Below are 16,235 nucleotides of genomic sequence, written 5' to 3'. Positions count from 1 at the left end.
GAGGTAAGGACTCAAAAGAGGTAGTATAATTTTTTTTTTTAATGAAAGACACTCTGCAGCATTAGATAATGCTAATTTCTATGCAGACTACATACACTGTAGGCAGAAGTACTTGTTCTATGACAAACACATTCCATATTGTGGGAAATCATGATTTGTTTTCAAGAAAATGGTTACAACGAATTGCAGTATATAAAACAATTGTTATTCTGCTCTCAAAGGTGCTGTTGCTGTTTTATTTTGAGACATGGATATACAAAACACATCCACCGAGCCCAACATAGATTGAAAAGTTAGAATAGAATGACTGCGAAACAAATGACCTTCAATGTATTTCTCTGCTATGAGGAGGATTTTCATTCGGCTGCCATCTGCTGGTGAAAGGACTTAACGTTTCCCACTCTAGTCAAACAAAATCCTTATTTAGTCAAGCTGTTCAATTTCTTTCTGAAATCAACTTCAGGACTGCCCTCTGACACTTCCAACAAGCACAAATACAAGGGACCCCAGCAATATGAGGCTAAATACTTCAAAAATACCAAAGCACCCAGGAGAGTTTTGAAATGTTGAAAACAGGATAAAAGAGAGCAAATATTGCTGAGGGAAAATGACAGGGTATTTACTTGAATTTTATACTTACTGTACATTTCTAGGTTTGGACCACGCCATGCTTTGTGTCTCTTTCAAACCCAGCCGTAGGCCATTGAGGGCACCAAATGCAGCTCCTGTTGAGGCAAAGGTCAAGTTTTAGTAACGGAACAAATGAAAACTGGGCACGGCAAATTGTTAAATTATTGCAAACAGGAGCTCTACAGAAAAAAATACTTTTAAGAATCTCGGCTTCTCAGTTTTTACTCAAGCAAGTACAACTGTGTTGCTAGATTTCTGTTATACCAGAGAATTGCCAATTAAATTCCACAGCAAAGAGTGTGTGTTTGTGAGTGACTCCAGTGGATTGCCCTTTGGTCCGTGACACCTGCCCCCCATCTGCACATACCTTCCTCGATACTTTGTTCCCTTGACACTATTCAGAAACATCACAGGCCACTGAAAAATCTTCAGCAGCACTTATGTGTTGTGAAACTGCACGCTGCTGACAAGAATACACACTATGCATACTATACGTTGAAGCCACTAGATACTACACATGTGTATGCTTCCATTCTAGTGCTGAACGGGATGGCAGCTGCTCAGCACACTCTCAGAGCAGCGTATTGCCACACACTGTTTTCACTGCCTTCAAAACGAGGACAATGACAGACAGGTTAAATGTAGTATCTTTCTCTCCCAGCAGTGCATTACTGTTACAGACACGGTACTGAGAAGACAGCTGACAACTGCTGGAATTGAGGAGCTAGCAATAAGAACATAAGAACAAGCCAGCTGGATCAGACCAGAGTCCATCTAGTCCAGCTCTCTGCTACTCGCAGTGGCCCACCAGGTGCCTTTGGGAGCTCACATGCAAGATGTGAAAGCAATGGCCTTCTGCGGCTGTTGCTCCCGAGCACCTGGACTGTTAAGGCATTTGCAATCTCAGATCAAAGAGGATCAAGATTGGTAGCCGTAAATCGACTTCTCCATAAATCTGTCCAAGCCCCTTTTAAAGCTATCCAGGTTAGTGGCCATCACCACCTTCTGTGGCAGCATATTCCAAACACCAATCACACGTATACTTAATTTGTTCCCAAATTACGCAGTTAACGTTCGCTAGTCACCCTTTGCTGCAAAGACACTTTGTTACAGTATAATGATAAGCTCTGGAAATAATGCGTAAGGTTTTAAGGCAGACATTTAAGTAGTCAGGCTGCCCAAAACTCACAGGAGAGGAAGGAATGCCAGTGTACATAAAAGCAGGCAGGCTGAGGGAAGGTAGAGAAGATAGCGCATATCAGGGGACGAGAATCAGTGTAGCTGGGCAATGGTGACATGTGTCGGCATCGCGGTGTTTGCAAGGACGTTTTGCTGGTTCATGCTTCACTGAATATGGGTGCAGCAGACAAACATGGTGCTGCTGCAGGAGTTTAAGCGGCTGATATGGACGGCGTTTGGATGTTATCGCTGACCGGCTTGTTTGAGATGTGGCAATATATATGCAATCTGTTGTAATTTTAACACTGTCAGTTGGATGTAATGACAAATAAAGGTTCCAAACCTGACATGCAACATCCTCCAATGGTAAAGAATGCCAGCTCAAATCTTCCTCTAGTTTTGCTAGCTCCAGTGGGTAGAATAAATTCTTCTGTGTCCTAAAAGGGTGGGGGGGAGAGAAACCCTGTAATACACAGTTGCATGTGAATGCGTTCAGCTTATATTTAACATTTCACATCCATTTACACTAAGTTGGCATTTTTTGTCAAAGGGCTAATATTATATAACTGAGCCAGCGTGGTGTAGTGGTTAAGAGCAGGTGCATTCTAATCTGGAGAACTGGGTCTAATTCCCTGCTCTGTCACTCAAGCTGTGGAGGCTTATCTGGTGAACCAGATTAGCTTGTGCACATGCCAGCTGGGTGACCTTGGGCTAGTCACAGTTCTTCAGAGCTCTCCCAGTCCCACCCACCTCACAGCGTGTTTTGTTTGGCGGGGGGAAGGGAAAGGAGATTGTAAGTCCCTTTGAGTCTCCTTACAGGAGAGAAAGGGGGGAGATAAATCCAAACTCTTCTTCTTCATTCTCAGAAAAGACAACAATGAAAAATTTTTTGTAGCCCTTTAGCACATTTTAGTTCATCAGGAGATTCAAATGAAAGGCTAGATAGATGGTGAGCCCATAAGAGAACTGTACATGTCTGTTTAGTGACAAATGTTCTTTTCAGGTGAGTTTTTATACCCCCCTTTTCATAGAATCTCAAAGCAGCTTACAATAAACGACCTTTCCCCTCCCCACAACAGATACCCTGTGAGATTGGAGGGAGGAGGAGTATCCAGCAGGCCTCACGTGGAAGAGTGGGGAATCAAACATGGTTCACCAGATTAGAGTCCACCACTCTTAATCACTACACCCCATGACTGGTTTTTCAGATTACAGGGCTCATTCCAGCAGTGAGTTCACATTCCTCTACTGCAAAGATCCTTCCACCAATGTGACACCATATTACAAGAGCGTCTTGGATCAAGAAAGGTCCTTGCGGCAGCGTAATGTGGAGACGCTGATGAGCAAAATGGCAGGATCCTACCCATATTTTACATCAATTTGGAAGTCTATACATTGTTATAATGGCCCATAAACATTGTTCAATGGTACGTTTGGTCTTTTGCCCAGATTATGAACAACGCACAGCTACGACTTTAGAAACAGAGTTTTATAATTGCAGAATGGTCTTTGAGACTGAGAAAACAATGTTGTCTTTTTATATAACATTTATATAACATTTTATATAACATTATAAAATTTTATATAACATATAACATACCCAAGGGTGTATGTATGCTTTCAGACTAGCACTGAACAGGAAGTTAGCTGCTCAGCACACTCTCTAGAGAAGCACAGTACTGCCCCACCCTGGTGTCAGATACCTCCAGAACAGAGACAGTGACACACAGGTAAAACGGACAGTGCCTTCATCTCCCAGTAGCGTAACGCTGTCACAGACATGGCACTGACAGAGACAGCTGACTACTACTGGCATTTAGAAATGAATTCGAATCGGTGGTTCCTATATCATCAACCGAGGGGCAGATCACACTTAGGCTCAGAGTGCCTTTCTGCTTGTGTTAATTTCCAGAACAGACTGGCAAATGATGTTGCTGAAGACACTGGACCACAGATAGTCTTTAAGTGCTGTCATGGAAAGGACCAGAGTAAACATTAGGGGCATTCTCAAGCAGAAGTTGCCTGTTTGGGCTCCAGGGTCAGCTGGTACAGTCTCCTCTACATGTGCTATAGGCATAGCTATCTCATGACAGTGACAACATATTAATTGTTCCCAGCTCTTTGAAACTTTATTGCAGAAGGATTCATAAAATGTTTGTTTCAATCATTGCAATTTACCAAACCAGTAATCCATTTATTCCCAATATCCTGTTTCCATAGTGACTTGCCAGATGTTTCTGGGAAGCCCACAAGCAAGTATGAGGGCAAAAGATCTCTGTCTAAGCAACGGTGTATTCAGGGACGGATTGTATCTCAACATGTTTCCTAATGCAGTAACAGTTAGCTTCTGTCTATCCTGAATGTACAAACGATAGCCAGTACTACACAAAAGCAACTGGCAGTTAGAACGACTGAATACTTTCACCGCATAACAGATTGGAAGTATTTGGCTCTACACTGCAAAGCTGAAACAAGACTAAGCAAGAGAAGCGCTCTCCCTGTCGAACAGTGAAAGTTATTTTCTCTGAGGACATCAGAGTCCCTTTTGAAAGCTTTTTTCATTGAGGGCACTGAGAGTCCCTTCTGAAAAGAGAAGAGAGGAGACGTTTGAGGGGGGATATGATTGAAGTCTATAAAATTATGCATGGGGTAGAAAATGTTGACAGAGAGATTTTTTTTTCTCTTTCTCACAATACTAGAACCAGGGGGCATCCATTGAAAATGCTGGGGGGAAGAATTAGGACTAATAAAAGGAAACACTTCTTCACGCAACGTGTGATTGGTGTTTGGAAGATGCTGCCACAGGAGGTGGTGATGGCCACTAACCTGGATAGCTTTAAAAGGGGCTTGGACAGATTTATGGAGGAGAAGTCGATCTATGGCTACCAATCTTGATCCTCTTTGATCTGAGATTGCAAATGCCTTAACAGTCCAGGTGCTCGGGAGCAACAGCCACAGAAGGCCATTGCGTTCACATCCTACATGTGAGCTCCCAAAGGCACCTGGTGGGCCACTGCGAGTAGCAGAGTGCTGGACTAGATGGACTCTGGTCTGATCCAGCTGGCTTGTTCTTATGTTCTTAGATGCCACAAGCCTCAAAAGACATTTAAAGCCAGTAACGTACCGGCAACTGGCCAGCTTGTGGTTTTCTGATACTGTACTAGAAGAAGAGTTTGGATTTATATCCCCCCTTTCTCTCCTGTAGGAGACTCAAAGGGGCTTACAATCTCCTTGCCCTTCCCCCCTCACAACAAGCATCCTGTGAGGTAGGTGGGGCTGAGAGAGTTCCAAAGAACTATGACTAGCCCAAGGTCATCCAGCTGGCGTGTGTGGGAGTGCACAGGCTAATCTGAATTCCCCAGATAAGCCTCCACAGCTCAAGCGGCAGAGCGGGGAATCAAACCCGGTTCCTCCAGATTAGAATGCACCTGCTTTAACCACTATGCCACTGCTGCTCCCTAAGGACTCTATGTATTAATACTGTAGAATTACTTATGCTATCTACGTTTACTAACAGACTTTAAGCCTAGAGCATGTAATCAGTCTGTAAGACACTTTCGGGTTGGAATTTGTACAAAACTTGATTTGAAATATTCACTGTGTAAACATCACTAGTGTAGCAAAAATTGAAAGTATTCAGTCGTCCTGACTGTCAGCCACTTTTGTGCAATACTGGCTATTGTTTATACACACACCCCGCCTCTTTCCATTTGACATCCTGAATGTACTGCTTGTCAGTTTTATCGAAGTGCAAGTATTATGAGAACAGACCGTTCTCTGTCCACGTTCACAACTCCTGTCACGCCAAATACCTCAAACCTTTTATGCAGGGAAAGTGCTTCAATTTTTTTGATTATTCTGTTTTGCTTCCATGATGTCCCTCTTGAGATGGAGCAACCAGAATAGAACAAAGCCTTATTACAGATTAATATAAAGGCATTATAAGGTTGGACACTATTTCCAGCCTCTTTTTAAATAATCTGCAACATGGAACTTTTTCACCACAGAATTGGCTTTTTCACTGAGCTATTACAGCTTCAAGATCACCCAGCAGCTTTCAGAGTATTCTATGCACAAATTTTACACAATTGTAAATAAATGAAAGCGTCATGCCTGTTAGTAACATCTGAAGTTTAACACAACTGAACAGACATATAGATCTTACCTGTATAAGGTATCTGGGGTCCACATTTAAATACGGAGATAGAGGGCTCATCCCAGTCACTGAAAGGGGGCAAAAAAAGACAAAGGATAATGTTCACCTACTGTCTTGATCTGAAAGCAGGCAAGACCAGCCAAACAGAAAAATTGTGCAGCTATTCTATTTTGAATTCCTATTCAATCACCAGGTGGTTGCATCCATTCTGTGACCACAATTACAATGGAAGTTCTCCAACATTTAGTTGCCCAATTACCTAAAGTTTTGTTGATGTTCTAGAATAGGGGTCCCCCAACCTTTCTGAGCCTGTAAGCACTTTAGGAATTCTGACACAAAATGGTGGGCACGGCATCAAAATGGCTACTGCAAAAGGAGGAGGCTTCAGTAACACAGCATAGACACTTCTTGTGGTGGCAGCTGCTGCCAAAGGAACATTTTAAAATATCTGTACAGCCAATCAAATCTTCAGTAGCTGGACAAAAGTCCCACCTGGGCCCAACTACTTCCTTAAACTCTTGGAAGGCACCAGAAAAGATGTGAGCAGATTCTATGGGCACTATGTTGGGGGTCCCTTGCCCTAGGTTTTAATTCTAGGAATTAAAACAGCTTTTAATAGTTATAAGCACACTTTGTACAAGCTCAGAAGCTTTTAGAACTCATCCCAGGACTCAAGCCCCAAGTTAACCTTTGAGTCCAATTAGGTCTCACTTCTCTAGCATTATGACTACAATTTTATTAATGCTACACCTAACAAAAACTGTCCTTGAATTTGTTTTATCAAATCCAGAAGCACGATAGCATTCTGACTAAGTTACTGACAATCGTTTTTATTCTGTTCTGTCTCCATGCAGTCTGTAATAGATCCCAATCACCCCTTTTCAGACTGATAACACAACCTGCCATTATGTAGTGGCAGACTGGAGTAGTACTCCAGGAACATCTGGAGGGACACAGTTGGACATCCCTGGTTTAGAGCCTTCCCACTGGCAATGCCTAAAAACAGTATTGAGTCCCTCGCGCTGTGTATGACAGTCACGTTCTGGAGAAAAAGGAAACGTTGGTGGAGATATTCCCAAAGCCGAACCTAAAAGGATACAATGGCTCCCTGGTAGCCTCACAGAAGTATAGCAATTAAGAGCAGGTGGACTCTGATCTGGAGAGCTGGTTTTGATTCCTCGCTCCTCCAGAGGAGCAGCAGACTCTTATCTGGTGAACAGAATTTGTTTCCCCGCTCCTACACCTCAATCCTGCAGGGTGACCTTGGGCTGGCCGCAGTTCTTTCAGAACTCTCTCAGCCTCACCTGCCTCCACACGGGCCAGGTGGAACGCTCTCCCACCAGTTGTTCGGGCCCTGCGGGACCTTGGTGAGTTCCGCAGGGCCTGCAAGACGGAGCTGTTCCGCCGGGCCTTTGGAGAGTCCAGCCGCTGATGGTGCCCCCTTCCGCTGGCCCTTCCGCCGGCCTCTACATCTGGGGCTATAACATCTATCTAGACCTACCGTTCTCCCTGGGGGTGGAAGAATTTAATATTAGGCACCGGGCGCCACCTACACCTATGCCTATATTTATTTTACATTTAAATGCTAATGTTTAGCTAGTTTTCGCTGCTTTTATAAGTTTTAGCCTATTTATGATGTTTTAAAATTGTATTTATTATCTGCTGTACACCGCCCAGAGCCCCTCGGGGATGGGGCGGTCTAGAAGCCCAAAGTATAAATAAAAAATAAATAAATAAATAAAATAAGTGGGGAGAGGAAGGAAGGAAAAAGGAGTTTGTAAGCAACTTTTGAGTTTCCTAACAGGAGAGAAAGATGGGGTAGAAACGCAAACTCCTCCTCATGCCCTTGATAGCATCAGGAACGCCAAATGACTGCCCTTGAAAAGGCTTCTGAAAAGCCCATTTCACCCTCCTACGAAGGGTTTATTTACTTTATTTCTGTTTCCAACCCCACCCCACGCCTTACTCGGCCTCAGGGTGGCTACCAACCGTCAATGGTCAGATTAAAATACATGATAAAAGGCGCCCTAGAATCGACCCCTCATTCACTAATGGGAAGCAATGTAAGGAAACTGGGAGGCTCCCAAGCGGAAGTTGTAATTCCGGGAGATCTTCAGGTTTCACCTGGAGGCTGGCAACCCTGGATGTCACTCTAAGACTTCCATTTCTTCTAGTCTCCGTGGTATACCATAGAGTTCACCTTCTGAAGCCGCCCTTTCCCCGCAGAGGAACCGTCTAGCGACCAGCCGCAATTCCGGGGGTTCTCCAGACCCCACGTGTTGGTTGGCCGCCTGAGCCCCTATTTTACCCCCAACGAGTTCTTCCAGCGTCCCCCCCCCTCCAATACTCACGAGGAACCCCGGCCAGGTCCGCGTGGGAATAGCCCGGCCCGCCGACGCCTCCCCCGACGCCGAAGAGCCCCCCGAGGCCGGAGCCCTTGGAGTTCCCCTCCATCATGGAGGCCGCCCTGCTCCTCCCGGCAGCCTCCGCGTGAAACCAAACCGCCGCTCCTCCGCAGCTAGGCCGAAGCTGCCGTCAAGCGGCGATGGGTCTTGCACGCGGGGTCTTTACGACGCCGCTTTATGACACCGCCGCCGAGGGCGGTGGCTTCTACTGCTACGGCTGCTCTGCGGCTCGGCCGGGGGCTTTACGACATCGTTTTATGACATCGCTGCTGAGGGCGGCTGCTGCTTTACGGCTCTGCGGGGGAACGGAAGCGGAAGTGGGCAGGCTGCTGCCGCTGCCTGTAGGGGGGGTGGGACGCCGTGAGGCGCCACCGCTGTCACCGTCCCCGGGCGGGAAAAGTTGGGGCCGGCCCCGGTTGGTCTTTCCCGGCCGAGGAGGATGCGGAGGGGAAGCCTCGTTCTCCTCAGGGTGGCCCCTCGCCCGCCCGCGGGTCCCTCGTTTCCCGCCACTGCCCCCTTGGCTCGCCCTCGGTAACTTGGGTGGGGGGCACGGAGGCGAATCAGAGAAGCGGGGTCGGCTGGCTGGGGGCGCTGCTCACAAGCATGAGTGCGGGGCCTGGCTGTGAAAGCCTCAGGAAAAGACTCCGCCTCGACCCCTTCCTCGCTGCCTCTGCCGCCAGGAGCCCCGAGCAGGGACAGCCCCCTTGCTGGGAGAGCGAAGTGACACAGCAGCCGCCTCCTCCTCTTCCTCCCTCCCCGCCTCCTCCTCTTCCTCCTCCCCCCAGCAGGGAGCGAGGGCCCAGCAGCAGCAAAGGCAGCTCCGCAGGCACGGTGGGGAACAAAGGTGCGTGCGGAAACAGCCCTTGGGGGGAGGGCTCTGAGGAAATTGGGGGGGGGGGGTGAACCCCCAGGAGGATGCAGTGGTTAAGAGCGTTGGGCTCTGGGTTGGAGAACCAGGCTTGATTCCCCACTTCCCCCACGTGCCCACTGAACTCTGATCTGCAGAGCTGGGTTCGATTCCCCACTTCTTCGTAAGCAGCAGACTGTAATCTGGAGAGCCAGGTTTGCTCCTCCACATGAGAGGCAGAGTCTTACCTGGTGATCTGGGTTTGATTCCCCACTTCTCCATATGAGCAGCTGATCTGGAGAGGTGGGTTTGGTTCCCCACACCTTTATGAGCAGCAAACTTTGATTTGGTGAACCAGGTTTATTTCCCCACTGTTAAACATGAAGCCTGCTGGGTGATCTTGGGCCATTCACATCTCTCTCTTGTATCTCTTGTGTGGAGAGAAAGGGAAGAAGTTTGTCCACTTTTTATTTGTTTGCAATGGCAGCCTCTGGGTGTTAGGAAGGAGCGACTGCTGAAGTTGAAAGTAACATCTCCTTCCAGATCTCTAAAGGCTGCAGTCCTGCATTCTTACTCGGAAAACTGCCCCTCTGAGTCAAGCAGTTCATCTTTCTGATTAAGCATATGTCAGATTGTGCTGTAACACTTAAAAAAAACCTGGTTACTGTTTGTCATAATCAGAAACTGGACATTTCACCTGTGTGATATACTGAAGGGGAAAGTACTAACTGTACGGTTCCTTCTAAAAAGTAACAGAAATGATACTCCTCACAAAATATCAGTTAGCAATTAAAATGAAATTCCCACAAGGATATTCTTGAATGGATGGGATATTTGACAGTGTCCATCAGGCAAATAATGGGAGGGAGTCAACAGTATTTGACCCAGTTTATAAATATCACAACTCTGCCTTGTTATTCTGAATTTTCTTGTGCTAATGAAAACCGAGTGAAGCTGTTGGAACTGTGATAACATAAATGTGTTCAGAGAGGGCAAAAGTTATGCTTTAAACAGTGATAGATATTATTACATTAAAATGTTTAACTATATAAAGCTGGTTAAGATTTCAGTAACAAAAACAGGACTTTCAAGGCTGCAAGAGGTTACTTAAGCATGTGCATGAAGAGAGTAGTGAAGATTTTGGGAATGTGCATACTAAGGCCTGGTGAGGGTTAAACATCTTTTACAAAGTGAAAGTAACAATTCCATTCCTCTGTGTCCTTCCTTGGAAACGAGTCCCATTTATTTACGTGTAGCTTAGTTCCAAGTAAATATCATCAAATTTCTGCCAGAATCCTTCTGTTGTTTAAGAAGTAACTTGATGTGTTTGCTCTGTGTTTGTGTCTGTCACTTTAGTTCGTCCTAGTCCTAGATTTTCCTCCCCCTCCCCTTCATCTGGAAGTATTTTCTGCCAGTTAATTTTATTGTTAATTCAAACAATATATATCTTGTAAAAAAAAACCCCTAACATTTAATGAAAACAATATTGGACTTCATAATCCCGGATGTGTTTTGGTTTAAAGAACAGTGTGCTGAAACATAGATTATCCAATATAAAAAGTTATGAGAGTGCACTAAAAAAAGTTAGATGCTTAAATCCTCCAGGCAGTTATCACCAAATCATCCAGATATGCACTTCAGGAAGATGCAATTTACAGTAGCTCCCTATTGAATTCTGTACACTGGCAAATCTAAGTTTCCTCTGCCTGTGTGTGGGAAATTGCCCTGATCTGAGGCATAGAAGAAACATTTAACATCTGCAAGGAACATTGCCGCAAATAATATTAATAATTACATCCCATTTGGTTTTAATATAATTTTTGGATGTGCTTCGTAGCACTAACATATGGTTGTGATTTTTTTCCCCAGTTTACAGACAAAGGAGGATTACCTCTTGGATGGAGAATAAAGGGCCCAAGGCCGTGGATTCAAAGAGGTAAAGCCGGAACACTGTGCTGTTGAAAGGGATCATATAACACTTTAAAGATTATTTCTTAGGGTCCTGCATATCCCAGGGAATTCATTGCCTGCCTTGGTCTACTAGACCTGGATTAATTGTGTTTATAGGGAATTAACACAAAAGTAGTTGGTAAGGCAGTTATGGTGTGAAGTACCAGCTTCGAATATCATTTCAGCTGTGAATTTACTTTGTGATCAGCAAGCCATGGTCTTCAGGGGGAGCGAGTTCCAAAGCTCAGGGGCAGAGTGGAGAAGGTCCTCTCTCATGTGCTCACCACCTTTTTATCATGCTAGGAGACAGAATGTTATCATTTCTATGGAGACAGCCAGCTCCAGTAGTTCTCAAGTTTTGGATGAGCTTATATGCCCTGCACCCCTTTCTCACTAAGAACCCTATTACACTGTGTAAAGCAATGCAGTCAAGTAGCAAAACATTTCTAATAACCAATGCAAGAAGACTACAGTTAATGGCCGCGCATATGTGAGTTCTGTGTGATGACCCCCACCTTGCGAAATGACCTGCCTGTAGGAGGTCAGAAAGGTTCCCATGCTTTTGTCATTCTGCGAGGCGTATATATAAGTTTTTCAAGAAAGCACTTCTGTAAAGGTAATAGGGCTATGGGGCAGTGGTGGCGAACCTTTGGCACTCCAGATGTTATGGCCTACAATTCCCATCAGCCCCTTCCAGCATGGCCAGTTGGCCATGCTGGAAGCTTTGACAAAGTATGAATCCCTCTTATCTACGCTCCTACCGAATATGATATAATGGAATGGTTTAGGAAGGTGCTTTTATAATGGGAGCAGGGCTTCAGTCTGGGATTATACATATTGACTGTTGTGTGTATTATCCTGCTGTTACTGTGCTGTTTTCTATCTCTCTGATTCTGCTTTGTGCCTTGGACCTGTTATCTCTGATACTTTTATGCATGCTGAATGAAAACATTGGCACTTTGAATTGGCCTGGAAACAAATTCGGAGCCAGTGCAATCTCTGGAGAAGTACAGTCCCTGTGGCAAGTTCCTTTTTAACATCCAAGTGTTCAATTTTGGGTGTAGGAGTGACATATGGAAGTTCAAAAGCATGAAAAGAGGCAGGTTTATTGAAGGAAGTCCAGAGTTGTTACCAGAGGCGGGCAGTGGCAGATCATCTCTGCTCAACTCTTGCCTTGAAATCCCTATGTGGTCACCAGAAGTTAGCTGCAACTTGATGGCACTTTCCATTATAGGTGAAGGTAGTTCCTTGTGTAAGCACTGGGTCATTACTGACCCTATAGTAAACATTAAGTATCTTTTCAAGTAGACATAATGGGAGAGTGGGAGGTATGTCGCATTAGTGAGGAAAGTGGCAGAACCTAGCGTTAAAAGCTTTGAAATAAAAAAGAATGCTACAGATTTATCACCAGATTTCATTCATGGCTGATAGCTTTGCCCTGAGGCAGTTGCATGTTGGAATGAGATAGGAAATTATAAATTAGTTTAGACAGAGAAATTGCAAATACCCTGGAAACCGTGCTACTAAACTATATTTCTGTGATCTTTCCAAAATTACAGTCTGTTGAATCTGGTTACAGCAGCAAAAGTGGTGTTTGGAAGGAGATCCTGAAAATCTAAGGCTGATTCTGCATGGGCCAAAAACAGCGGTGTGAAAACGGTGTGAAAACAGTATAAACCCTTTTACACCGTTTTAAACCCATCTACACCATTTTCACACCGTTTTCACACTGCTGTTTTTGGCCCATGCGGAATCAGCCTCAAACTTGATGGATAAAATATATGAAATCTATTCAATTATAAAGCTTATTTCCCATCAGAAGGATCAAAATTTTGATGATTTGAGCGAGGTCCATTTGGTTGTGACTTATTAATCGTATTCAGGCAAAATCTGTGGAAAATTGTACATCTGCTAGTATTAGTTGTTTAAAAGTTATTGTTTTTGTAAGATTGACTTTTAAGTTTAATAAAAAAGAATACTACAAACTTGTTGAAATTTTTAAATTAGCTTAATGTCAAAATTAATTAACAGGAAGAGATGAACATTTCTTTTAGTTCTGGTAATGATGGCACAAAAACTCATTTTCAGTCATTGCTTTTGGTTTCTTCCTTCGCAGCTTGCAAAATAAAACTAGCAGCACAGAAGCTGACCCCAAAATGGCATCAGGAAAGAAAGATCATGTTTTTGAACATGACACGAGAAAGGATGTTCTTCATCAGAGTTCTTTGCGATTATCTGTGGATGTGAACCCCAGTCCTGTGGCCTTAACTCAGGGTGGCATCCTGCATAAACGGGAAATGGAGGAAACATGTCGGGACCCACTTCCAGAAGCAGAGTCTACAAAAGAAATCCAGGTTGGAGACCAGTTGAAGAACGCCAATGTTAATCAAGCACACAAAGTCGGCAGTCAGCTTTATTGGAGATGCAACGAAAACCTTGAGAACTGCCCTCACAGGAAGCTCACATCAGGCAGCCCTACAAAGGTGGCCAATGAAAAAGAAGCCTCAAAAGATGGCAATGTGGAAAGGCAAGTGGTGATACAAAATCCACAGCCATTTCACAACTGTAGCTTGGAGCATCTTACTTGTATAACCCCCGAGCTGGACAGGGTGGGTGTGGTTCCCGAGAGCCCGCTTTCCGATATCGGCTGCGATGCATCTTCGTCAGATCTGCACAGTTCCCAACACGGAGATCGAGGGTGCGTGGGGGAGTCTCCTCCTTTTGAGAGAGAGAGTGAACCTGAATCACCAATGGATGTAGATAATTCCAAAAACAGCTGCCAGGGCTCAGAGGCTGATGAGGAAACAAGCCCCCTTCTCGAGGACCAGGAAGACTTTGATGGATCAAAAACACCAAACAGATCCTCCTGTTTTCAAAGGGCAGAGGCTGACTTGGTCGAAAGGAAGCCTCCATTTCCTTCCCGGAAAAGTGAAGGTGCTCGATTTAGTCTTGATTTGGAAGGGGTGGATAATCCAGCCAAACAGGTGGAAACGCGGTCTGAGGCATACGTAGTCTCACCAGTTGCGTCGTCAGAATGCAAAGGTGCCAAACACTGTGGGAAGAAGGACTCTAAAATTACTGCACACTTTGCCAGGATTAGCAGGACAGAGGAAAAAAGGTAATTGTTTTCAGCCTTTCTTTTACTCTTTTCTCTGTTTTTATTCTGTTAGCATTACTGCTAGGATATTGGATTGGTCTATACCAGGGGTAGGGAACCTGCGGCTCTCCAGATGTTCAGGAACTACAATTCCCATCAGCCCCTACCAGCATGGCCAATTGGCCAATATGACGAAGAACTGATAGGTGGATCCCACAGGCTATCGGAAAGCAGGTCCTGATCTATCGAGATTAACACACTTAAGATTTGTAACTGAGGAGGGACATTAGTAGAAAGAAGTTGCAGCATGTTTATTGTGGCACTAAAATATGCTGTTTTGTAAATTGAGTGGCAGAACAGTTGAAGATATAGACAAGCCTTTATTGACATTCCAAAATACAATAAAACAATTGTCCATAAAAGACAGATGGATGCAACAACCACTCAGAGTCTTATCAATAGTTTAGTCCAAATGGACTCATCAAAAGTGCCATTCCCATACGCCTCTCCACAGACCAGACTGAAAACCCACCAACAGAGCCCAGGCATCACAACAGCATACAGTATCAACACTCCACTATAAAACACAGAGTTTGTTAGAGTGGCACCTAACACAGAACAAGGGATAGGGGGCAAGGAAATGGGCAAACAATTGATTTGACTCCAATAGATTGCCACAGCCTTCAGTTGTCACACCATCTGGCAATCAATAACAAAACTACGACATCTCTCAATGAATCACCCACAGGTTATTTGACTTTGGGTGACCGTGCACCCAAAGGTTGCTGGCAGGGGTAGGCACTGTATACCAGTAGCAAATAGTTAATGTAAGCAACATTGTTGTTGTTATGATGATAGCAATCTAATGCTTAGTATCCATCTAGCGTTGCGTCTATATTCTTTAAAAGATATTTTGCTACGCTTTCGCAAAAGTAAGGATCAAGATTATCTAAGATTAAAGGAATCCTGAGAGCATCAGTTAAATGATTGTATAGGAGTGAAGCAATGATGGGTTGGGTCATTCTGATCTTGGCAAATCTTGCACAATGAAACAGAGTGTGCTCCAGGGTCTCTACTTGGCCTGAGTTGCATGGGCATAGCCTCTTTTGTTTATCTATGCGTTGGTATCGTGGCAGAACAATTGATGCAGGGAAATAGAGGGTTTTCCTGTTGATATATTTTGGCCGAGCCAGGATTAGATAAGTGTGGTAATTCAGTAAAACAGAATTACAAAAAAAAAAAAATCCTGAAAAATGTGTACAGGTTTCAGCTTTCCTAGCTGCCTGCAGGATCAGGAATTCCAAATCACACAGGCTACCCTCTCTCCCCTCTTGCAAAGAAGGGAGACAGTGAGCTGGCTTTGCAAGTGAGGAGTCGATGAACCGGGTTGCCTGCAGTGATCGGAGCTCTGATCTCTGCAAGCAACCCACTACCCCTTTTGCAAAGCCAATTCCCGGCTTTGCAAATGGGGTGGTGGCTAGCCAAGCTGCCCGCTCAGATTGGGGGGGGGGATCCTGATCTCCGCAGGTGCCCCCTTTCCCACGGTCCCACACTACTGAACTTATGGAGGAAGAAATGGCTTCCTTAGTACAGGTTTTGGGTGGTGTTGAATTACTGTGCGACTTTTGGATGTGATTTACAAAGGGAATGGCAAAACTGCCCATATTTGTCACTGAAACTTCCTCCGGCTGTTAAGGAAAGGATGCCCAGGTATTGATTCTGCTTTAATTCTTTATGGCAGGAATGAGCCATGTGAAGTAAAGCCTCACAGGCCAGGAAGAAAGATTTCAAGATATACCCCGCCCCCACTTCCAACGAATAGAAAATGGTTCGGGACACCTGTTGAAGAGTTGAGAAGAATGCCGATGTGTGGAGCTCGTCTTCCTTACTTGAGACCATCAGCCAATCACACAGTGACAATCAGAGTATGGAAGTTGAATCCTTTGCATTTGAATGAGTTGAATCCTTTTA

General features: G+C 44.7%; 2 protein-coding genes and 2 non-coding genes across 4 annotated transcripts in view; 1 reads left to right on the top strand and 3 right to left on the bottom strand.

The window, feature by feature from the left end:
• Positions 1-628: 628 nt before the first annotated feature.
• On the bottom strand, positions 629-8,645 carry TIMM23B (translocase of inner mitochondrial membrane 23 homolog B). Its single transcript, XM_048505541.1, has 4 exons — positions 8,317-8,645; positions 5,975-6,033; positions 2,153-2,246; positions 629-725 (listed from the first exon to the last, which is right to left on the bottom strand). The coding sequence occupies exons 1-4, from the start codon at positions 8,420-8,422 to the stop codon at positions 637-639; spliced, it is 348 nt and encodes a 115-aa protein (XP_048361498.1). The 5' UTR covers positions 8,423-8,645; the 3' UTR covers positions 629-636.
• LOC125438664 lies at positions 1,149-1,345 on the bottom strand. Its single transcript, XR_007245371.1, has one exon. It is a non-coding gene; the product is annotated as a small nucleolar RNA SNORA74 (small nucleolar RNA).
• Positions 3,419-3,623, bottom strand: LOC125438663. Its single transcript, XR_007245370.1, has one exon. It is a non-coding gene; the product is annotated as a small nucleolar RNA SNORA74 (small nucleolar RNA).
• Positions 8,646-8,695: 50 nt separating the features above from the next.
• Positions 8,696-16,235, top strand: part of PARG (poly(ADP-ribose) glycohydrolase) — a 112,512-nt gene continuing 104,972 nt past the window's right edge. The window contains exons 1-4 of the mRNA XM_048505540.1: positions 8,696-9,214; positions 11,087-11,153; positions 13,284-14,285; positions 16,006-16,189. Of these exons, the coding sequence (XP_048361497.1) occupies positions 8,974-9,214; positions 11,087-11,153; positions 13,284-14,285; positions 16,006-16,189 (1,494 nt within the window). The 5' untranslated portion in view covers positions 8,696-8,973. The remainder of the gene's footprint in view (positions 9,215-11,086; positions 11,154-13,283; positions 14,286-16,005; positions 16,190-16,235) is intronic.

The sequence above is a fragment of the Sphaerodactylus townsendi genome, linkage group LG08 (assembly GCF_021028975.2).
Source record: "Sphaerodactylus townsendi isolate TG3544 linkage group LG08, MPM_Stown_v2.3, whole genome shotgun sequence".
Lineage (NCBI taxonomy): Eukaryota > Metazoa > Chordata > Lepidosauria > Squamata > Sphaerodactylidae > Sphaerodactylus > Sphaerodactylus townsendi.
Note: the sequence above shows the minus strand (reverse complement) of the source record. Positions and strands in the feature narration are given on the sequence as shown.